We start from the raw sequence: 23823 nt of genomic DNA on the forward strand, positions 1-23823 counted from the left end.
TGTGTGTGTGGGGGGGTGGAGTTTGTGAGTGTGAGTGTGTGGGGGGGTGGTGTTTGTGTGTGTGTGGGGGGGGGTGGTGTTTGTGTGTGTGTGGGGGGGGTGGTGTTTGTGAGTGTGAGTGTGTGGGGGGGTGGTGTTTGTGTGTGTGTGGGGGGTGGTGTTTGTGTGATGTGTGTGGGGGGGGTGGTGTTTGTGTGTGTGTGGGGGGGGTGGTGTTTGTGAGTGTGTGTGTGGGGGGGGTGTTTGTGAGTGTGTGTGTGGGGGGGTGGTGTTTGTGTGTGTGTGTGTGGGGGTGGTGTTTGTGAGTGTGTGTGGGGGGGTGTTTTGTGTGTGTGTGGGGGGGTGTTTGTGTGTGTGTGGGGGGGGTGTTTGTGAGTGTGTGGGGGGGTGGTGTTTGTGAGTGTGTGTGGGGGGGGTGTTTGTGTGTGTGTGGGGGGTGGTGTTTGTGAGTGTGTGTGGGGGTGGTGTTTTGTGTGTGTGTGGGGGGGTGTTTGTGTGTGTGTGGGGGGGGTGTTTGTGAGTGTGTGGGGGGGGGTGTTTGTGAGTGTGTGTGGGGGGGGTGTTTGTGTGTGTGTGGGGGGGGTGTTTGTGAGTGTGTGGGGGGGTGGTGTTTGTGAGTGTGTGTGTGGGGGGGTGTTTGTGAGTGTGTGTGTGGGGGGGGTGTTTGTGAGTGTGTGGGGGGGTGGTGTTTGTGAGTGTGTGGGGGGGGGGTGGTGTTTGTGTGTGTGTGGGGGGGGTGTTTGTGTGTGTGTGGGGGGGGTGGTGTTTGTGAGTGTGTGGGGGGGGTGTTTGTGAGTGTGTGTGGGGGGGGTGGTGTTTGTGAGTGTGTGTGTGGGGGGTGGTGTTTGTGTGTGTGTGTGGGGGTGGTGTTTGTGTGTGTGTGTGGGGGGTGGTGTTTGTGTGTGTGTGTGGGGGGGTGGTGTTTGTGAGTGTGTGTGTGGGGGGGGTGGTGTTTGTGAGTGTGTGTGTGTGTGGGGGTGGTGTTTGTGTGTGTGTGGTGGGGGTGGTGTTTGTGTGTGTGTGTGGGGGGGTGGTGTTTGTGAGTGTGTGTGTGGGGGGGGTGTTTGTGAGTGTGTGGGGGGGGGTGGTGTTTGTGTGTGTGTGGGGGGGTGGTGTTTGTGAGTGTGTGTGTGTGGGGGGGGTGGTGTTTGTGAGTGTGTGTGTGGGGGGGGGTGGTGTTGTGAGTGTGTGGGGGGGGGGTGGTGTTTGTGAGTGTGTGGGGGGTGGTGTTTGTGTGTGTGTGTGTGGGGGGGGTGGTGTTTGTGAGTGTGTGTGGGGGGTGGTGTTTGTGTGTGTGTGTGTGGGGGGGTGGGGGGGTGGTGTTGTGAGTGTGTGTGTGGGGGGGTGGTGGTGTTTGTGAGTGTGTGTGTGTGGGGGGTGTTGTGTGTGTGTGGGGGGGGGGGTGGTGTTTGTGAGTGTGTGTGTGGGGGGGGTGGGGGGGTGGTGTTTGTGAGTGTGTGTGGGGGGGGTGGTGTTTGTGAGTGTGTGTGGGGGGTGGTGTTTGTGTGTGTGTGTGTGGGGGGGGTGGGGGGTGGTGTTTGTGAGTGTGTGTGTGGGGGGGTGGTGGTGTTGTGAGTGTGTGTGTGTGGGGGGGGGGTGGTGTTTGTGTGTGTGTGGGGGTGGTGTTTGTGGTGTGTGTGTGTGGGGGGGGTGGGGGGGTGGTGTTTGTGAGTGTGTGTGTGGGGGGGGGTGGTGGTGTTTGTGGTGTGTGTGTGTGGGGGGGGGGTGGTGTTTGTGTGTGTGTGGGGGTGGTGTTTGTGAGTGTGTGTGTGGGGGGGGTGGTGTTTGTGTGTGTGTGGGGGGGTGGTGTTTGTGAGTGTGTGTGTGTGGGGGGGGGTGGGGTGGTGGTGTTTGTGGGTGTGTGTGTGTGTGTGGGGGGTGGTGTTTGTGTGTGTGTGTGGGGGGGGTGGTGTTTGTGAGTGTGTGTGTGGGGGGGTGGTGTTTGTGAGTGTGTGTGTGTGGGGGTGGTGTTTGTGAGTGTGTGTGGGGGGGGGTGGGTGTTTGTGAGTGTGTGTGGGGGGGGTGGGGTGGTGTTGTGAGTGTGTGTGGGGGGGGGGTGGTGTTTGTGAGTGTGTGTGGGGGGGGTGGTGTTTGTGTGTGTGTGTGGGGGGGGGGTGTTTGTGTGTGTGTGTGGGGGGGGGTGTTGTGAGTGTGTGTGTGTGGGGGGGGTGGGGGGGTGGTGTTTGTGAGTGTGTGTGTGGGGGGTGGTGTTTGTGTGTGTGTGTGGGGGTGGTGTTTGTGAGTGTGTGTGTGTGGGGGGGGGTGGTGTTTGTGTGTGTGTGGGGGGTGGTGTTTGTGAGTGTGTGTGTGGGGGGGGTGGTGTTTGTGAGTGTGTGTGTGTGGGGGTGTGTTTGTGAGTGTGTGTGGGGGGGGGTGGTGTTTGTGAGTGTGTGTGTGGGGGGGGGGTGGTGTTTGTGAGTGTGTGTGGGGGGTGGTGTTTGTGAGTGTGTGGGGGGTGTGTGTTTGTGAGTGTGTGGGGGGGGTGGTGTTGTGTGTGTGTGTGGGGGGGGGGGGGTGTTTGTGAGTGTGTGGGGGGGGGGGTGTTGTGTGTGTGTGGGGGGGGTGGTGTTTGTGAGTGTGTGTGGGGGGTGTTTGTGTGTGTGTGTGTGGGGGTGGTGTTTGTGAGTGTGTGTGTGTGGGGGGGTGTGGTGTGTGTGTGGGGGGGGTGTGTGTGAGTGTGTGGGGGGGGGGTGTTTGTGTGTGTGTGGGGGGGGTGTTTGTTGAGTGTGTGTGGGGGGGGTGTTTGTGTGTGTGGGGGGGGGTGTTTGTGAGTGTGTGGGGGGGGGGGTGTTTGTGTGTGTGTGGGGGGGGTGTTTGTGTGTGTGTGTGGGGGGGGTGTTTGTGTGTGTGTGTGGGGGGGTGGTGTTTGTGTGTGTGTGTGGGGGGGTGTTTGTGTGTGTGTGTGGGGGGGTGGTGTTTGTTGAGTGTGTGTGGGGGGGGTGTTTGTGTGTGTGTGGGGGGGGTGGTGGTTGTGTGTGTGTGGTGGGGGGGTGTTTGTGTGTGTGTGTGGGGGGGGGTGTTGTGTGTGTGTGTGGGGGGGTGGTGTTTGTGTGTGTGTGTGGGGGGGTGGTGTTTGTGTGTGTGTGTGGGGGGGTGTTTGTGTGTGTGTGTGTGGGGGGGTGGTGTTTGTTGAGTGTGTGTGGGGGGGGTGTTTGTGTGTGTGTGGGGGGGGTGGTGTTTGTGTGTGTGTGTGGGGGGGGTGTTTGTGTGTGTGTGTGGGGGGGTGGTGTTTGTGAGTGTGTGTGGGGGGTGTTGTGTGTGTGTGTGTGGGGGGGTGTTTGTTGAGTGTGTGGGGGGGGGTGTTTGTGAGTGTGTGTGGGGGGGGGTGTTGTGTGTGTGTGTGGGGGGGGGGTGTTTGTGGTGTGTGTGTGGGGGGGGGGGTGTGTGTGTGTGTGGGGGGGGTGGTGTTTGTGTGTGTGTGTGGGGGGGGTGTTTGTGTGTGTGTGGGGGGGGTGGTGTTTGTGAGTGTGTGTGTGGGGGGGGTGGTGTTTGTGAGTGTGTGGGGGGGGGTGGTGTTTGTGAGTGTGTGGGGGGGGTGTTTGTGAGTGTGTGGGGGGGGTGGTGTTTGTGAGTGTGTGTGGGGGGGTGTTGTGTGTGTGTGTGTGGGGTGGTGTTGTGGTGTGTGGTGTGTGGGGGGGGTGTGTGTGTGTGTGGGGGGGGTGGTGTTGGTGGGTGTGTGGGGGGGTGTTTGTGTGTGTGTGGGGGGGTGGTGTTTGTGGTGTGTGTGGGGGGGGGGGGGGGTGTTTGTGGGTGTGTGTGGGGGGGGTGTGTGTGTGGGTGTGGGGGGGGTGTTTGTGAGTGTGTGTGTGGGGGGGGGTGTTTGTGAGTGTGTGGGGGGGGGGTGTGTGGGGGGGGTGTGGGGGGGGGTGGTGTTGTGGGTGTGTGTGTGGGGGGGGGTGTTGTGGGTGTGTGTGGGGGGGTGTGTGGGGTGTGTGTGTGGGGGGGTGTGTGGTGTGTGTGTGGGGGGGGGTGTGTGGGTGTGTGTGGGGGGGGGGTGTGGGTGTGTGGGGGGGGGGGTGGTGTGGTGTGTGTGGGGGGGGGTGTGTGTGTGTGTGGGGGGGGGGTGGTGTGTGTGTGGGGGGGGGGTGTTGTGAGTGTGGGGGGGGGTGGTGTTTGTGGGTGTGTGTGGGGGGGGTGTTTGTGTGTGTGTGGGGGGGGGGTGTTTGTGTGTGTGTGTGGGGGGGGTGTTTGTGTGTGTGTGGGGGGGGGGTGTGGTGTGTGTGTGGGGGGGGGTGTTTGTGGTGTGTGTGTGGGGGGGGGGTGGTGTTTGTGAGTGTGTGTGTGTGGGGTGGTGTTTGTGGGGTGTGTGGGGGGGGGGGTGGTGTGGGTGTGTGTGGGGGTGGTGTGTGGTGTGTGTGTGGGGGGGGTGTGGTGTGGGGGGGGTGTGTGTGTGGGGGGGGGGGTGGGGTGTGGTGTGTGTGGGTGGGGTGGTGGGTGTGTGGGGGTGTGTGTGTGTGGGGGGGGTGTTGTGGTGTGTGTGGGTGGGGGGGGTGTGTGGTGGGGGGTGTGGGGGGTGGTGGGTGTGGTGTGGTGTGTGGGGGGGGGGTGGTGTTTGTGTGTGTGGGGGGGGGGGGGGTGTTGTGGTGTGTGTGGGGGGGGTGTTGGTGTGTGTGGGGGGGGGGTGTGTGTGTGTGTGTGGGGGGGGTGTTTGTGTGTGTGTGTGGGGGGGGTGGTGGTGTGAGTGTGTGGTGTGGGGGGGGTGGTGTTTGTGGTGTGTGTGGGGGGGGGGGTGTGGTGTTGTGTGTGTGGGGGGGGGTGGTGTTTGTGAGTGTGTGTGGGGGGGTGTTTGTGTGTGTGTGTGGGGGGGGGGGTGTGTGGTGTGTGTGGGGGGGGGTGTTGTGTGTGGGGGGGGGGGTGGTTGGGTGTGTGTGGGGGGGGGTGTGTGTGTGTGTGGTGGGGGGGGGTGTTTGTGTGTGTGTGGGGGGGGGGGGTGTGTGTGTGTGTGGGGGGGGGTGGTGTTTGTGGGTGTGGGTGGGGGGGGGGGGGGTGGTGTGTGTGTGTGTGTGTGGGGGGGGTGGTGTTGGTGAGTGTGTGTGGGGGGGGTGGTGTGTGTGTGGGGGGGGGGGGTGTTGTGGGTGTGTGGGGGGGTGGTGTTTGTGGTGTGTGTGGGGGGGGGGGTGGTGTGGGTGTGTGTGGGGGGGGTGTTGTGGTGTGTGGGGGGGGGGTGGTGTGTGGTGTGTGGGGGGGGGGTGGTGTGTGTGTGGGTGGGGGGGGGGGTGGTGTGTGTGGGGTGTGTGTGGGGGGGGTGTTGGTGTGTGTGTGTGGGGGGGGGTGGTGTGTGTGAGTGTGTGTGGGGGGGGGGTGGTGTGTGTGGTGTGTGTGGGGGGGGGGGTGGTGTGTGTGAGTGTGTGTGGGGGGGGTGGTGGTGTGGTGTGTGGTGGGGGGGGGTGTTGTGTGTGTGTGTGGGGGGGGGGTGGTGTTGTGGGTGTGTGTGGGGGGGGTGGTGTGTGTGTGTGTGGGGGGGGGTGTGGTGTGTGGGTGGTGTGTGGGGGGGGTGTTTGTGTGTGTGTGGGGGGGTGTTGTGTGTGTGTGTGGGGGGGTGGTGTTTGTGAGTGTGTGTGGGGGGGGTGTTTGTGTGTGTGTGGGGGGGGTGTTGTGTGTGGGTGTGGGGGGGTGGTGTTTGTGAGTGTGTGTGGGGGGGTGTTGTGTGTGTGTGGGGGGGGGTGTGGTGTGTGTGTGGTGTGTGGGGGGGGGGGGTGTGTGTGGTGTGTGTGGGGGGGTGTGTGTGTGTGTGTGGGGGGGGTGTTTGTGTGTGTGTGTGGGGGGGGGTGGTGTTGTGAGTGTGTGTGGGGGGGGTGTTTGTGTGTGTGTGTGGGGGGGGGGTGGTGTTTGTGAGTGTGTGTGGGGGGGGTGTTGTGTGTGTGTGGGGGGGGTGTTTGTGTGTGTGGGGGGGGGGTGGTGTTTGTGTGTGTGGGGGGGGTGTGTTGTGGGGTGTGGGGGGGGGGTGGTGGTGGGTGTGTGTGGGGGGGTGTTTGTGTGTGTGTGGGGGGGGTGTTTGTGTGTGTGTGTGTGGGGGGGTGTTTGTGTGTGTGTGGGGGGGGTGTGTGTGTGTGTGTGTGGGGGGTGTTTGTGGGTGTGGGGGGGGTGTGTTGTGGGGTGTGGGGGGGGGGTGGTGTTTGTGTGTGTGTGGGGGGTGTTTGTGTGTGTGTGGGGGGGTGTTTGTGTGTGTGTGGGGGGGTGTTTGTGTGTGTGTGTGGGGGGTGTTTGTGGGTGTGGGGGGGGTGTGTTTGTGGGTGTGCGGGGGGGTGGTGTTTGTGTGTGTGTGGGGGGTGGTTTGTGTGTGTGTGGGGGGGGTGTTTGTGTGTGTGTGGGGGGGTGTTTGTGTGTGTGTGGGGGGGTGTTTGTGTGTGTGTGTGGGGGGGTGTTTGTGGTGTGTGTGGGGGGGTGTGGTGTTTGTGTGTGTGTGGGGGGTGTTTGTGTGTGTGTGGGGGGGTGTTTGTGTGTGTGTGGGGGGGGTGTTTGTGTGTGTGTGTGGGGTGTGTGGTGTTTGTGTGTGTGTGGGGGTGGTGTTTGTGTGTGTGTGGGGGGGGTGTTTGTGTGTGTGTGGGGGGGGTGGTGGTGTTTGTGAGTGTGTGTGTGTGGGGTGGTGTTTGTGAGTGTGTGTGGGGGGTGGTGTTTGTGAGTGTGTGTGGGGGGGGTGTTTGTGTGTGTGTGGGGGGTGGTGTTTGTGAGTGTGTGTGGGGGTGGTGGTGTTTGTGAGTGTGTGTGTGTGGGGTGGTGTTTGTGAGTGTGTGTGTGTGGGGTGGTGTTTGTGAGTGTGTGTGGGGGTGGTGTTTGTTGAGTGTGTGTGTGGGGGTGGTGGTGTTTGTGAGTGTGTGTGTGGGGTGGTGTTTGTGAGTGTGTGTGTGGGGGGTGTGTGGTGTTTGTGTGTGTGTGGGGGGGTGTTTGTGTGTGTGTGTGGGGGGGTGTTTGTGTGTGTGTGTGGGGGGGTGTTTGTGTGTGTGTGGGGGGGGTGGTGTTTGTGAGTGTGTGTGGGGGTGTTTGTGTGTGTGTGTGGGGGGGGTGTTTGTGTGGGGGGGGTGGTGTTGTGAGTGTGTGGGGGGGGTGGTGTTTGTGAGTGTGTGTGTGGGGGGGTGTTTGTGTGTGTGTGTGGGGGGGGGGGTGTTTGTGTGGGGGGGGGTGGTGTTTGTGAGTGTGTGGGGGGGGTGGGTGTTTGTGAGTGTGTGGGGGGGGGTGGGTGTTTGTGAGTGTGTGGGGGGGTGGTGGTGTTTGTGAGTGTGTGTGTGGGGGTGTGTGGTGTTGTGTGTGTGTGGGGGGGGTGTGTGTGTGTGTGTGGGGGGGGTGTTTGTGTGTGTGTGTGGGGGGGGTGTTTGTGTGTGTGTGGGGGGGGGGGTGTTTGTGTGTGTGTGTGGGGGGTGTTTGTGAGTGTGGTGGGGGGGGGTGTTTGTGAGTGTGTGTGTGGGGGTGGTGTTTGTGTGTGTGTGTGTGGGGGGGGGGTGTTTGTGAGTGTGTGTGGGGGGGGGTGGTGTTTGTGAGTGTGTGTGGGGGGGGGGTGTTTGTGAGTGTGTGTGGGGGGGGTGTTTGTGAGTGTGTGTGTGGGGGTGGTGTTTGTGTGTGTGTGTGTGGGGGGGGGTGTTTGTGAGTGTGTGTGGGGGGGGGTGGTGTTTGTGAGTGTGTGTGGGGGGGGGTTTGTGAGTGTGTGTGGGGGTGTTTGTGTGTGTGTGTGGGGGGGGGTGTTTGTGTGGGGGGGGTGGTGTTTGTGAGTGTGTGTGGGGGGGTGGTGGTGTTTGTTGAGTGTGTGTGTGGGGGTGGTGGTGTTTGTTGAGTGTGTATGCGTGCGTGCACACTTGGCTGTGCGTGTGAGAGTCATGAAGAAGGATGTATGTGAGAGACCATATTTTATTAAATTCTGTTGTGGGATGTGGACATCACTGGCTGTTCCAGTATTTATTGACCCGTTCCTAGTTGCCTCTTGAGAAGGTGAGAGTGAGCTACCTTTTTGAATCACTGTAGTCCATGTGCTGTGGGTAGACCCACAATGACCTTTAGGAAGGGAATCCCAGGATTGTGACCCAGCCAGACTGAAGGGAAACAATGTGTGTAAGTGTACATGTCCGTGTGTGTGTGTGAGCAAGTGTGTGTGTGATGAATTCAGTTACAAATCACAGAACACCAGGTTATAGTCCACAGGTTTATTTGGAAGCACTAGATTTCAGAGTATTGTTCCTTCGTCAGGTAGCCAGTGGGACAGGATCATAGGACATAGAACTTATGGTAAAAGATCAAAATGTCATACAGCTGATAACCAATCACGGACAACTCACAGACCAGTCGAACTGGGAACATTCCTCATCACAATCACTCTACACCAGCATCCCCCACAACGGTGGTATCCGTGGCAACAGCCTCAGTACTCAACACCAACAACTACCGATCTCCAAGCACCGTCCTACAACTCACCTGCTTCAGCCTCGACCACAACATCTTCACCGTTGACAACCAGTTCTTCAGACACATGCCACACCATGGGGACCAAAGCCTCACCCCAAAATGCCAACATTTTCATGCACAGGTCCGAACGAGACTTCTTTGCTGCACAGGACCTCCAACCAATGCTGTGCACCAGATACACTGATGACATGTTCTTCCTCTGGACCCACAGCGAGGGGTCACTGAAACAACTGCACAGTGATATCAACAAGTTTCATCCCACCATCAGACTTGCCATGGACTGCTCTTTAGTATCTGTCTCCTTTTTGGACACATGCATCTCCATCAAGGATGGGCACCTCAGTACCTCACTCTACTGCAAGCCCACAGATAACCTCACGATGCTACACTTCTCCAGCTTCCACCCAAAACATATTAAAGCAGCCATCCCCTACGGACAAACCCTGTGCAACCACAGGATCAGTTGAGATGAGGAGGAACGCGAAGGACACTGATTGGGAATGATCAGCCATGATCATATTGAATGGCGGTGCAGGCTCGAAGGGCTGAATGGCCTACTCCTGCATCTATTGTCTATTGTCTATTGACACCTGAAGGTGCTGAAGGACACCCTCATAAAAACAGGGTACAATGCTCAACTCACGGATCATCAGTTCCGACGTGCTACAGCGTGAAACCTTCTCAAAAGACAGACACGAGATGCAAATGCTAGAGTACCCTTCGTTGCCCAGTACTTCCTGGGAGCAGAGAAACTAGGCCATGTTCTTCACTGCCTGCAACATATCATTGATGAGGATGAGCACCTCACCAAGACCTTCCCTACACTTCCACTTCCTGCCTTGAAACAACCGCCAAATCTTAAACAGATTGTTGTTCGCAGCAAACTGCCCATCCTTCAGGAGAACGCCATACAACCCTGTCACAACAGATGCTACAAGACGTGTCAGAGTGTTGACACGGATACCACTATTACACGTGGGGACATCACCCACCATGTGACCCGGCCAACATTGTCTATCTCATATGCTGCAGGCAAGGGTGCCCAGGGGTTTGTACGTTGGCTACTCCAAGCAGATGCTACAGCAGAAGGTGAATGGAGATCGCACAACAATCAAGAGACGGGGGTGTTCCCTCCCAGTCAGGGAGCACTGGGAGGGCAACACGGTGGCTCAGTGGTTAGCACTGCTGCCTCACAGTGCCAGGGTCCCAGGTTCGATTCCAGCCTCAGGCGACTGTCTGTGTGGAGTTTGCACATTATCTGTGTGGGTTCCTCTGGGTATTCTAGTTTCCTCCAAAGATGTGGATGTAGGTTTGCTCATTGAGCTGGAAGGTTCATTTCAAAATACCTTACAAGAACTGTAACAAACAGAACTACATTGGACACACAAGTAGAAAACTAGCCGCCAGGATACATGAACACCAACTAGCCACAAAAAGACATGACACCCACTCTCACTAGTATCCTCACATACGGATGAGGAAGGGCATCACTTCGACTGGGACAACACATCCATCCTAGGACAAGCCAAACAGACACATGCACGAGAATTCCTAGAGGCATGGCATTTCAACTGGAAATCTATCAACAAACACCTTGACTTGCATCCCATTTACCACCCCTTGAGAAAAAGAACAGGAAATGACACACCAACCCAAGGAAACCCAAGCATATAAATAGAAAGTGGGTTACACCACCAGTGCTTCATCCAGAGCCTCACTGAAGATGTTACCGAGTATGGTGATGAAACATCCGAAAATGAACCTTCCAGCTCAGGCAGCAAACCTACTTCCAGAACCTCAACCTGAGCTACAAATCTTCTCAAAACTTGCTAGTCCAAAAATATGCAGCTTAGGCGAGTTGGCCATGCTAAATTGCCCATAGTGTTCAGGGATGTGTGGGTTAGGTGCATTAGTCTGGGGTAAATTTAGAGTAATAGGGGAATGGGTCTGGGTGGGATACTCATTGGAGGGTCGGTGTGGACTTGTTGGGCCAAAGGGCCTGTTTCCACACTGTAGGAATTCTATGATAATTAAATCACTGCAGCGGTCAGGGACATTCGGCCTTGGATCTTCGGGTGACCATCCTCCAAGGTGGACTTTGGGATACGCAACAACGCAGAGTGGCTGAGCAGAGGCTGATAGCTACGTTCAGTACCTATGAGGATGACCTCAACTGGGATCTTGGTTTCATGTCACACAACAGGCAACCCCACTACATTATACAGTCTCTCAAACACATGCACACACAAACATACATACACACACACTCTTAAACACTTACACAGACCTTCTCTCATACACATGCACTCTCTCATACACACACGCGCACCCTCTCACAGCCATATATTCTGTCACATTCATGCACACACAAACATACATACTCACACACTCTCCCACGTACGCTTTCTCTCTCTTTCACACACCCACTCTCTCTCACACACATGACATATACTGTATAAGTCTATGGATGAACTTTCATTTGCAGATTTATATTTGCAAATACACTCTATTTTGTTCAAAAAGAACACAATCTGTAGGCAGTCAGTCCATGTGACATTTTATAAATTCCTTCTTTGGAAACAGAACCAGTCTGACTCAAGGTTGGGATACTAACCTCACACCTTTAATGCAGTGTCTGAGCTGTGACTTTTTATAAAACCTTAAGTTATCTCAGGGCTGTGACATTGAAAGAAGTTCTGGGATTTACATATTAATCCATTGAAACCTGCATCCCCATTCTAAATGATTAAAGACTTCACAGCAACCTAGGTGTGTTCAATACATCGCATCAGTTGTGCGACACATGGATGGAATGGGCTGCCAGAGAAAGTGGTGGAGGCTGGTACAAGTATAACATTTAAGAGGCATTTGGATGGGTATATGAATAGGAAGGGTTTGGAGGGATATGGGCCGGGTGCTGGCAGGTGGGACTAGATTGGGTTGGGATATCTGGTTGGCATGGACGGGTTGGACCGAAGGGTCTGTTTCCATGCTGTACATCTCTATGACTCTATGACACTTTGATCTTTTACTATAAATTTTGTTTCTATGATCCTGCCCCACTGCCCACCTGATGAAGGAGCAGTGCTCTGAAAGCTAGTGCTTCCAAATACACCTGTTGGGATTATAACCTGGCGTTGGATGATTTCTAACTTTGTCCACCCCAGTCTGACACCAGCTCTGCCACATTATGTTATGGGTGAGTGTGTTTACATGTGTATGTGTATGTTTGCAGCTGGAGGTCACCACAGAGACATTCATCAAACAGAATTTGGAAAAGAACCAGGTTCTCTTCATTGACTCCATCAACAACCCTTCCTGATTCAATCTTCCCTGCTCTGAGGGGAAGTATGTCAATCTTTTAGGCAGAGCTCCCTGATTGGACCAGATTAACAACCCCAATTCGGAAACTCAGATTCTATGCGGTCCACCTGGCTGAACCTATTACTGTCATAACATTATCCCAACTACAGATCTCTGACTTCAACTCTCCACCCTTTGTTCCTGTTTATCTTTCGCCCCATTAGTGGGCGGCACGGTGGCACAGTGGTTAGCACTGCTGCCTCACAGCGCCTGAGACCCGGGGTTCAATTCCCACCTCAGGCGACTGACTGTGTGGAGTTTGCACGTTCTCCCCGTGTCTGCGTGGGTTTCCTCCGGGTGCTCCGGTTTCCTCCCACACTCCAAAGATGTGCAGGGTCAGGTGAATTGGCCACGCTAAATTGCCCGTAGTGTTAGGTAAGGGGTAAATGTAGGGGAATGGGTGGGTTGCGCTTCGGCGGGGCGGTGTGGACTTGTTGGGCCGAAGGGCCTGTTTCCACACTGTAAGTAATCTAATCTAATCTAATTAGTTTCCCAAGCACCTTTTCCTCAGGTAAATGTTATTGCATTTATTTCCTCTCAATTTCTTGCCCCTTAATTATTCAGTATATTTGAAATGCTGTTAGTATCATCTACTGTAAAGACTGAGATAAAGTTTTTAGTTAACCCCTCTGCCAATTTCTACTTGCCCATTATTAATTTTTCCCCACCCTCGTTCTCTCTTGGATTTCGATTTACTTTGGCCTATCTCTTCCTCTGAACATATTTTTAAGAAGCTCTTGTCGTCAGTTTTGATATTGCATGCTGGTTCACCTGCAAACTTTCGTTCTCCTTTCCTGGCCATCTTTTGTTGGTTTTTAAAACTTTCTCAATTCTCTAGTTTACCACCGATCATTTCCATATCTTGTGTCTTTTATTTCAATTTTGATGCTCAAATTAACTTCCTTGGATAACTATGACTTGGAGGTGCCGGTGTTGGACAGGGGTGGACAACGTTAAAAGTCACACACCACCAGGTCATAGTTCAACAAGTTTTTGTTGGGAAGCACTAGCTTTCGGAGCGCTGCTCCTTCATTAGGTGGTTGTGTGATTTTTAACTTTGGATAACTATGGACAGTTTGTCCCTTCTTAGAAGCCTCCTTTCCCACAAGAATATGTCATTGGTGTGAGTCATGAACTATTTTTTAAAAGTCTGCCAACATTCATCAATACATTTCCTGCTAAACTCCCTTTCCAGTTCACTCCAATTAACTGTGCCATTATTCCTTTGTTATTATCCTTCTTTTAAGTTTAGTGCTGACATTAGTTGTTTCTGACACTAGTTTCTCACTCCCAAACGGAATGCCAACTTCTGCCACGTATGGTCACAGTTTCCCGGGGAATCCTTCACTCTGAGATCACTTGTTAAACCTTTCTTGCTCTGTATCACCTGATCCCAAATAGCCTAATCCTTGGTTGGACCCATACCAGCTTGTCCAAGGACCTGCGATGGATTCTCCCGCATGGTTACCTGTGCCAATTTGATTCTCCGGATCTACGTAAAGATTAAAATGTGGCCTATTTTGCATACCCTCATCGTCTCCTGATTTATTCTCTGTCCTTGTGATAAGCTATTGTGCAATGGGGGAGAGGAGATGGGTATAGTTTACTCCCACCAGTGTTTTCCTCCCCATTGGTATTCCTCACATTCAACCACATTGATTTAACATTCTCCATGCGGACTGATCTTTTCCTGTTATCATACTTTCCCTCAAACTGACACCCTTTCCTTCCTGCATGTCCTTTCAAACAGCCACATACCCTCTGAATTTTCAGTAGGCAGCTTTGATCTCATTGTAACTATGTCTCTGTCATGGTCATAAGATCATTATTCTGAATAAATTTTATTTGTGTTGTTTGTTCATTTGGTTCGTATTGAATTCAGGAAAGAACCATTAATACTGTCTTTAGATGTTCCATCACCAGGTGCTTTGGAAGTCAAAGTTGGTGTAAATGGGATGGGTGCTGTGTAAAATTCGTTTCCCCCCCCCCCCCCCCCCCTCACTTTCTGGTCACAAGTGGCTGTTGAGCTGCCTCAGTTGCCATGCACCTCCCAGTCCAGGACCACGGCTGAGGGCAATTGTGCCTGAACCCAACTTAATGGGAACGTTCAGAAGGGGAATTGGATAGAAACTGGAAGAGGGGAAATGTCCAGGGCTGTGCGGTGGATGACAGGGGGATGTGGGAATAATTGGAGAGATCTTTCAAAGAACTGGCACAGGCTCAATGGGCTGAATGGCCTCCCGTACCATTCTGAGAAGGCTTTGCTTTGAAACATCTTTACAGTGTATCAGTTGGTATCGGTACAAACCCCCTGCTGACCCGTCAAAACTCTAGTAATTTGTGTTACAACCAGAACTGTCCCCAGATGCTGTTATAACTGCTGAGCACTTCCACCGTTTCCTGTGTACATCCCATCTGAGATTTGCCTATTCTGCTTCAGGAATTTTGTTCTGTGAGACAGCATTCCTTCCTATGGAATGTTTCCTGGTGTCTGATCGAAACTCTGTTGGTTTCTCTTTCATTTCTTTCCTGATCCTCCCTGTCTGCCGGTGTCTGTTAGTTTCATTGTGAGTAAGTATTGGTGAGGATTCCCCTTCCCTGTTCCTCACTTTATCCTTCAGTCCTTCTCTGTGTAACACTGAGAGTGAATGGAGAGACTCTGAAAGAAAATGTTTCCCTTTGAAAACACTCCACCTGGTGCAGGTCAGGTGAAACTGTAATAACCTTCAACCCAGTGTAAAATTGTGACATGGAACAGAACAGATCCACACAGTTGTTCAACACGTCCTGATTTATTAAACGCCCTTCAAATGATCGAGATTTTGCAAATCAAACACCAGCAGCTTCAATACCAAATCCAATAAGTCCAACAATAACACCAAGAGCAACACAAAGGACCTGTGGGGTGAGATTACATCAGTGAGAGACAGAAACACTGAAGGTATTTCCAGTAGCTCAGGGAATCCCAGCTTTATTCCCTCTGGCCAGTCACTGAGGGCATGACTCCAAGTGACCTTCCCAATCCCCATCTGGTGAACAAGTGCCCCAGACTCCATTCCCATTCTCTGGAATATCCAAGTCCCACCCAGCAGGGGGCACCATTCCCCACATCCAGATCCATTTGAGATGTTCCATGCCAATCCACCCACCAAGGGCCTGTTGTAAAAACATCAGCCATAACTTTTCACAATATCTTTATCCAAACCCACATCCACACACAGCTGGGAGCTGCTACTTTTCACTGGGGTCCACTGGGAATGTTGTGGCAGGATGACCTACCCTGGGAGCTGTGGGGTTTAAGGCAGGAACCTCATGTTCTCCTCAATGTTCTCAGCGATGGCACAGTCTCCTGGCCGAATGACGAAGGGCACTATCTCCCCAACAGACCCAAGGGTGGCAGGTGTGACTCTCCCAGTCATTCTACTCTTCCCTCCCATTGGTTCTCACTGTGTCCAATAGGAGATGGAGGATTATCCACAAACTTGAGGGACCTCTCTCTGACCTCTCAGCTGCTCACTGGGTTTTTTTTTGCTTCTACCAGTCCCCGGTTCCAAGCTGCAATCTGGTTAAATGAGGAGGCAGGACAAAGGCTGTCCTCCTTAATGGGACCCAGCACAGGAAGATCCCAAATCACAATTCCCACAGGCCTTAAGAATATTTTCCCCTCCTTGTCTCAGTGTCTCACACACTTGGTGAGATCTCTGACTGGGAGATGAAGGACGCGATAGATCCCCACTTTATAATAACCTGTGGATCGTGGAATCCACTCACCTGATATGATACAGATTTTCCGTATCGAAGCTCATTGACGAAGTGTTCACAATTTGCTTTAGTTATATAGTAATTCCTTCTCTCCCCAACCCGAGCTTCAGCATTTTTTAATATATCGTTAACAGGTAAAGGATTCCATATGGCATCAGACTTGTTGTTGACTTTGTAGTGATTCCTTCCAGCAACATCAATGAGAAGCTCTTTTTTAACTACAGCATAGGCCGCTGAGCTTGAGAATGCAAACACTGATGCTGAATCAGATTGTCCATCTAGTGAATATATACAAAGAGCAATTAATTGTGAGTGTTAGAATGTTCAGGGCTTTTACACATAACGAAATGGAACCTGGTTAGATAGATGTGTGTCTGGGACTGATTAAAAACCCTCTTTTCGATACAAGGGAAAACTCTCTGGCAGCTTGAAGACTAAATGTCTCTGGGAGTATCAGAGAGCAATGAAAGGACAGTGAGAGTTATTCCGTTCAGAGAGCTGAGGTCAGCTTTGCTCACAGAGGGTTTAAGACAGTTTTTAACATCCTTTTCTGGTGGTCGCACTTAACGATGAGGCTGAACTGTGTCCATACTCAATGATTTACAACACAGACTGTCTGTGCTGGCATCACACTGTAATTACAACCTTTCACCATTGGGTGGTGCTGCTATGTTCCCATTGGAGGGAGGGGGTAATTATAGTGAGACACTGATCTGAGCCCAGATTCCTGGTGTCCCTCTTCCTCCACCAACACTGAGACATTTTGCCATCAAACTTTGGAATTCTGGAATGTGGTGGTGTCATGGTAATGTCAATGGCCCAGGTTAATAGTCTCTGGACATCAGTATGAATCCCACTAAAGCAGATGGTAAACTTTCAATTCGAGTCACAGAGATGTACATCATGGAAACAGACCCTTCGGTCCAACCCGTCCATGCTGACCCAGATATCCCAACCCACTCTAGTCCCACCTGCCAGCACCCAGCCCATATCCCTCCAAACCCTTCCTATTCATATACCCATCCAAATGCCTCTTAAATGTTGCAATTGTACTAGCCTCCACCCCATCCTCTGGCAGCTCATTCCATACACGTACCACCCTCTGTGTGAAAAAGTTGCCCCTTAGGTCTCTTTTATATCTTTCCCCTCTCACCCTAAACCTATACCCCTCTAGTTCTGGACTCCCCAGCCCCAGGGAAAAGACTTTGTCTATTTACCCTATCCATGTCCCTCATAATTTTGTAAACCTCTATAAGGTCACCCCTCAGCCTCCGACGCTCCAGGGAAAACAGCCCCAGCCTGTTCAGCCTCTCCCTGTAGCTCAGATCCTCCAACCCTGGCAACATCCTTGTAAATCTTTTCTAAACCCTTTCAAGTTTCACAACATCTTTCCGATAGGAAGGAGACCAGAATTGCACACAGGTAGAATAAGAAGCTAGTTTAATAGCAGCCCATCTGTGTTACTAATATCCTTCAGGGAGGGAAATCTGACATCTTTACCTGGTCTGGCCTATATGTGACTCCTGGGGTTGACTGAGAATCACAAGCCATCTGCTCTTTGAGGGTGGCCCACTGTTCAGTTCCTGATCTTGCTGACATTCCACAGAATCTTGTCGTGTTTTTGCCCCACTGAAGTCAGTTCTCTGCTAACTGATGTTTTTTTTTTCTCTGGATTGTTGCATGTCATTCTCCAGTACCATCCTGAACCTGATCATACAGTGACTGCTGTCTCCTAAATGTTTCCCCACTGACTCCTGACCCACTTGGTCCTGGTCATTTCCAAGGAGCAGGGAGAGAGCAGAGACAGACCTGGGCAGAGCCAGAAGAGAGGAATGGTTTCTCCAGGTTTGCTTCACTTCCTGGAGAAGAAGCCCAAATATGGCTGTCTTCAAAAGAATCGGAGTGGGTCACAACCTCCCCCCCACCCACCCCCCACCCACCCACCCAGCTGGTTGGCCTAAAGTGTATTCCCTGGCTCTTGGTGCCTTTGTACTGAGTGTCTTGCTTTGTCATTCCAGAGGGCAATGAAGACCAGAATCCAAGAGAGAAGGTTAATAGCAGGGCTGACAAAATCCTTAGGAATACAGCTGGCACTGGTATAAAAAAACACAGGAAGGTGACAGAAAAAGGGGAGAAAGGAAGAAAGTTCCAAACTGAGTTCAGCTGCATGTCTGTAAATGCAGGGAGTATGGTCAATCAGATCAGGGAGTCCCAGGCACAGATAGCAATGTGGCATTATGATGTTGTGATGGTGACGGAGAGCTAGCTAACGGAAGAGCCGCACTGGGTATTCCGTCTCGCTGGGTATAAGGTGTTCAGGAAAGGAGGAAGGGGAACTGTGTGGCTCAAGGAGGTCTGGAGAAAGCGGATGTCTCACAGCTTTGAAGGATGGAGTCAATTTGGTGAGAGCTATGGAATACAGAGGGGACAGTTACATTGCTCAGAGTGGTGGAAAAGCATGTTTGAAGAACAATCTGCCGGGATATTAAACCAAAAAGCCTGCATTCCAGAGCAGTTATAAAGGGCTACTTCAATTAATTAAACATATAGTGGGATACTGGCAGTGTGAGGGGCAGCGAAGGGCAAATGTTCCTGGATTGGGAGTGATTTCTCCAGCAGTATGTGTCCAGCCCATCAAGGAGTGATGTATTGTTGGACCTGGTCCTTGGTAATGAGCTGCCCAATTGGGTCAGGAGTCAGTGGGGAAACATTTTGGAGACAGTGGCCAGGTTCAGGCTGGTGCTGAAGGACAACATGCAAGTAATCCAGAGAAAGGAACATCAATTAGCAAAGTGGGGCAGGAGCAGGTGGGAAGATCTTGTCACTTTTACCTGAAGTTAAGTGGATGACATATCCGTCCCCAATGTAGATGGCCCAGTGTGAACAAATATCTCGGGTTATCTCAATCAAATCTCCAGGTTTGGGGTCAACAGATTGCTGGAACAAAGACATGTTTTATGTTAGAAATCAATGCCACCATGTAATGGTCTGTGGATTGAACAGTTTCCTGCTTCTCATGATTTGGATACAGAATAACAACAGTAATGTAATCATCATCCAGTCACCTAACCAGGAGGTACTGTCACATTGATTCTACCATTCTACTCTGCGATCACACTCCCGACTTGTACCTTGTCAATGGTGGACATGCTTTCGGGAGACAGGAGGTGAGTTACTCACTCCAGGATTCCCAGTCTCTGATCTGGTCTTGGAGCCACTCTGTTTCAATGACTGGTCCACCTCGACATCTGCTCCATGACTAATTCGAACTGAAACTAGTCGGGTTTCTGAGATTCTCAGCTGAATGAGATTGCCATATTCCAAATACCACCCACTTGTGAAACTTGAGAATCCAGAGAAGAGCACTCTTGTTGTTATATTTCTGAAAAATAAATTTCCATAAACAAAATTTCACAAATTGACGTGACAGTTTCACTGGAGATTGTTTCATTTATTTCTGAGATTTACATCACAAACACAGAGAACCTAATTGCAGGAGCAGAATGCCCAGAGGAATCCTTGGCAATGTTCCAGAGATAGAGAGGCTGGAGACAAGAAGTTCAGTAAACAACAATTTACAAATGGCCAAACCGAGGCTCTGAACTTTCTGTTTCTAAGAAAGGATCAAGAGAAGGACGCTGTGCCCCTCAGTAAGATCACCGCTGGTCTGATTTTAACTCCAACTCCCATATTCCTGTATCTCCCACCTGTCCACGATAATCTTTCATCCCCTTGGTCGTCAGGAATTACTATCATTACAGCGTGTTTCCTGGATCCCAGGGGATGTCTCCAGATACAGAGAAATCTCGATTATCCAAACGGCACAAATGTTCGAATAATCAAATGCCGGATAATACAGTTTAGCCGAGCATCGGGATCTTACTGGTTAATCCAAAATTTGGATAATACAATGCCAGATAATTGAGGTTCCTTTGTGAACAGCCGAGTGATTTAGTTCAAACAGCTGAAGACATGCATGTCCCTGTTTATTAACTGTTAGTGAGCAGCATGGATTTATATCACCAAACTGGTGTTAGTATTTCAGTCTCTCAAAAGGTGAGTACATAAATTAGGGAGTAAACCTCCCACCCACCTCCTCACTCGATCTCCTCACACCCCGACCTCCCACCCACCTCCTCACTCGATCCCCTCACCACACCCCGACCTCCCACCCACCTCCTCACTCGATCCCCTCACCACACCCCGACCTCCCACCCACCTCCTCACTCGATCTCCTCACCACACCCCGACCTCCCACCCACCTCCTCACTCGATCTCCTCACACCCCGACCTCCCACCCACCTCCTCACTCGATCCCCTCACCACACCCCGACCTCCCACCCACCTCCTCACTCGATCTCCTCACCACACCCCGACCTCCCACCCACCTCCTCACTCGATCCCCTCACCACACCCCGACCTCCCACCCACCTCCTCACTCGATCTCCTCACACCCCGACCTCCCACCCACCTCCTCACTCGATCTCCTCACACCCCGACCTCCCACCCACCTCCTCACTCGATCCCCTCACCACACCCCGACCTCCCACCCACCTCCTCACTCGATCCCCTCACCACACCCCGACCTCCCACCCACCTCCTCACTCGATTTCCTCACACCCCGACCTCTCACCCACCTCCTCACTCGATCTCCTCACCACACCCCGACCTCCCACCCACCTCCTCACTCGATCCCCTCACACCCCGACCTCCCACCCACCTCCTCACTCGATCCCCTCACCACACCCCGACCTCCCACCCACCTCCTCACTCGATCTCCTCACCATACCCCGACCTCCCACCCACCTCCTCACTCGATCTCCTCACACCCCGACCTCCCACCCACCTCCTCACTCGATCCCCTCACCACACCCCGACCTCCCACCCACCTCCTCACTCGATCCCCACATCACACCCCGACCTCCCACCCACCTCCTCACTCGATCTCCTCACACCCCGACCTCCCACCCACCTCCTCACTCGATCCCCTCACCACACCCCAACCTCCCACCCACCTCCTCACTCGATCCCCACATCACACCCCGACCTCTCACCCACCTCCTCACTCGATCCCCTCACACCCCGACCTCCCACCCACCTCCTCACTCGATCCCCTCACACCCCGACCTCCCACCCACCTCCTCACTCGATCCCCTCACACCCCCGACCTCCCACCCACCTCCTCACTCGATCTCCACACCACACCCCGACCTCCCACCCACCTCCTCACTCGATCTCCTCACACCACCGACCTCCCACCCACCCCTCACTCGATCTCCTCACACCCCAACCTCCCACCCACCTCCTCACTCGATCTCCTCACACCCCGACCTCACACCCACCTCCTCACTCGATCCCTACACCACACCCCGACCTCCCACCCACCTCCTCACTCGATCCCCTCACCACACCCCGACCTCCCACCCACCTCCTCACTCGATCTCCACACCACACCCCGACCTCCCACCCACCTCCTCCCTCGATCTCCACACCACACCCCGACCTCCCACCCACCTCCTCACTCGATCTCCTCACACCCCGACCTCCCACCCACCTCCTCACTCGATCTCCTCACACCCCGACCTCCCACCCACCTCCTCCCTCGATCTCCAAACCACACCCCGACCTCCCACCCACCTCCTCACACGATCTCCTCACACCCCGACCTCCCACCCACCTCCTCCCTCGATCTGCTCATGTCATTTTGACCTCACCACCTCCTGACTGGATCCCTGATACAAGGTGCTCTGTTATAATGTCTTTAACAGTAGCTTCTGCAAACTTCCCTCTGACAGATATTAGACTAACTGGCCAGAAATCTCCCGCTTTATGTCTCCCTCTTTTTGAATCAAGCAATTACCTTTGCTATCGTCCAATTAAATGCAACATTTCCCAAAACTAAAGATGCTTTTTGAAAATTCAAGCCATCGCTTTGAAGATCCCAGGAGAGGTCCACCAGGATCCAGGGTCTTTGAAGATCCCAGGAGGGGTCCACCAGGATCCAGGGTCTTTGAAGATCCCAGGAGGGGTCCACCAGGATCCAGGGTCTTTGAAGATCCCAGGAGGGGTCCACCAGGATCCAGGGTCTTTGAAGATCCCAGGAGGGGTCCGTCAGGATCCAGGGTCTTTGAAGATCCCAGGAGGGGTCCACCAGGATCCAGGGTCTTTGAAGATCCCAGGAGAGGTCCACCAGGATCCAGGGTCTTTGAAGATCCCAGGAGGGGTCCACCAGGATCCAGGGTCTTTGAAGATCCCAGGAGGGGTCCACCAGGATCCAGGGTCTTTGAAGATCCCAGGAGGGGTCCACCAGGATCCAGGGTCTTTGAAGATCCCAGGAGGGGTCCGTCAGGATCCAGGGTCTTTGAAGATCCCAGGAGGGGTCCACCAGGATCCAGGGTCTTTGAAGATCCCAGGAGAGGTCCACCAGGATCCAGGGTCTTTGAAGATCCCAGGAGGGGTCCACCAGGATCCAGGGTCTTTGAAGATCCCAGGAGGGGTCCACCAGGATCCAGGGTCTTTGAAGATCCCAGGAGGGGTCCACCAGGATCCAGGGTCTTTGAAGATCCCAAGAGAGGTCCGTCAGGATCCAGGCTCTTTGAAGATCCCAGGAGAGGTCCGTCAGGATCCAGGGTCTTTGAAGATCCCAGGAGGGGTCCACCAGGATCCAGGGTCTTTGAAGATCCCAGGAGGGGTCCACCAGGATCCAGGGTCTTTGAAGATCCCAGGAGGGGTCCACCAGGATCCAGGGTCTTTGAAGATCCCAGGAGAGGTCCACCAGGATCCAGGGTCTTCGAAGATCCCAGGAGGGGTCCGTCAGGATCCAGGGTCTTTGAAGATCCCAGGAGGGGTCCACCAGGATCCAGAGTCTTTGAAGATCCCAGGAGGGGTCCACCAGGATCCAGGGTCTTTGAAGATCCCAGGAGGGGTCCACCAGGATCCAGGGTCTTTGAAGATCCCAGGAGGGGTCCACCAGGATCCAGGGTCTTTGAAGATCCCAGGAGAGGTCCACCAGGATCCAGGGTCTTCGAAGATCCCAGGAGAGGTCCGTCAGGATCCAGGGTCTTTGAAGATCCCAGGAGAGGTCCGTCAGGATCCAGGGTCTTTGAAGATCCCAGGAGGGGTCCACCAGGATCCAGGGTCTTTGAAGATCCCAGGAGGGGTCCACCAGGATCCAGGGTCTTTGAAGATCCCAGGAGAGGTCCACCAGGATCCAGGGTCTTCGAAGATCCCAGGAGGGGTCCACCAGGATCCAGGGTCTTTGAAGATCCCAGGAGAGGTCCACCAGGATCCAGGGTCTTCGAAGATCCCAGGAGAGGTCCGTCAGGATCCAGGGTCTTTGAAGATCCCAGGAGAGGTCCACCAGGATCCAGGGTCTTTGAAGATCCCAGGAGGGGTCCACCAGGATCCAGGGTCTTTGAAGATCCCAGGAGGGGTCCACCAGGATCCAGGGTCTTTGAAGATCCCAGGAGGGGTCCGTCAGGATCCAGGGCTTTGTCAGCCCATAATTCCAATAATTTACTCAGTGTCGTTTGCTTAGTGTTTGTGATTTTCTCTGAGTTCCACCGTCTCTTTTTGGATTTACAATGACTGATGGGATGTTATTTGTATCATTTCAGTGAAGACTCATTCAACATATCTGCTCATTTCATCAGCCATCTTCTTAACCTCCAAATAATAAATTTCCCAAACTCGCCTTTTATCAGACCAACTGAGAGAGGACTCATTCCTCTCTCCCCTAAACAGATTCTAAAATTGATTCATCATGTGCTCTCTGCTACTTTGAGCCACCTTCACTATGAAGTTATTAATGAATCTGACCTCCTTGCTCAGTGTAATGCAGCCTATGACATTTATACAAGCATAGGGTCAGACAGCACAGAAACAAATGGGCCAACCATAATCCCAAACTAAACTCGCCCTACCAGCCTGCTCCTGGACAATATCTCTCGAAAAGATTTCCTATTTATGAACTTGTCTGTTAAACAAGTAACTATCCACATCCACCATTTCCTGAGGAGGTTCATTCTACACACGAAGAACTCTGTTAAAAAACTGCTCCTTGTATTTGTTTAAAGCTCTCGTTTCACCTTAAAAATATGCCCCCAGCTCTTACAATCCCACGTCCGAGGGAAAACAGTCCTGCTATTCATCTTATCTATACCCCTCGTTATTTTATAAACCTGTATAAAGTCGCCTCCAAACCTCCTTGACTCCAGTGAGAAAAGTCCCAGCCTATGCAGCCTCTCTTTATAGCTCAAACCCTCCAATCCTGGCAACATCCTGGCAAATCCGAACCCTCTCCAGTTT

The 23823-nt window shown here is 53.1% G+C and overlaps 2 protein-coding genes across 2 annotated transcripts in view; one reads left to right on the forward strand and one right to left on the reverse strand.

The window, feature by feature from the left end:
- LOC140457192 (phosphofurin acidic cluster sorting protein 1-like) overlaps positions 1-11713 on the forward strand; it is a 48780-nt gene extending 37067 nt beyond the window's left edge. The window contains exon 5 of the mRNA XM_072551253.1: positions 11627-11713. Within this exon, the coding sequence (XP_072407354.1) occupies positions 11627-11713 (87 nt within the window). The remainder of the gene's footprint in view (positions 1-11626) is intronic.
- Positions 11714-14538: 2825 nt separating this feature from the next.
- On the reverse strand, positions 14539-19070 carry LOC140457193 (phospholipase A and acyltransferase 3-like; the record flags this gene model as incomplete). Its single annotated transcript, XM_072551254.1, has 5 exons — positions 14539-14652; positions 15526-15794; positions 18348-18453; positions 18697-18898; positions 19003-19070. Coding segments are annotated over 5 exons (714 nt in total), but the record flags the coding sequence as incomplete, so codon positions are not given.
- Positions 19071-23823: the final 4753 nt, after the last annotated feature.

The sequence above is a fragment of the Chiloscyllium punctatum genome, chromosome 31, assembly GCF_047496795.1.
Source record: "Chiloscyllium punctatum isolate Juve2018m chromosome 31, sChiPun1.3, whole genome shotgun sequence".
Classification (NCBI taxonomy): domain Eukaryota; kingdom Metazoa; phylum Chordata; class Chondrichthyes; order Orectolobiformes; family Hemiscylliidae; genus Chiloscyllium; species Chiloscyllium punctatum.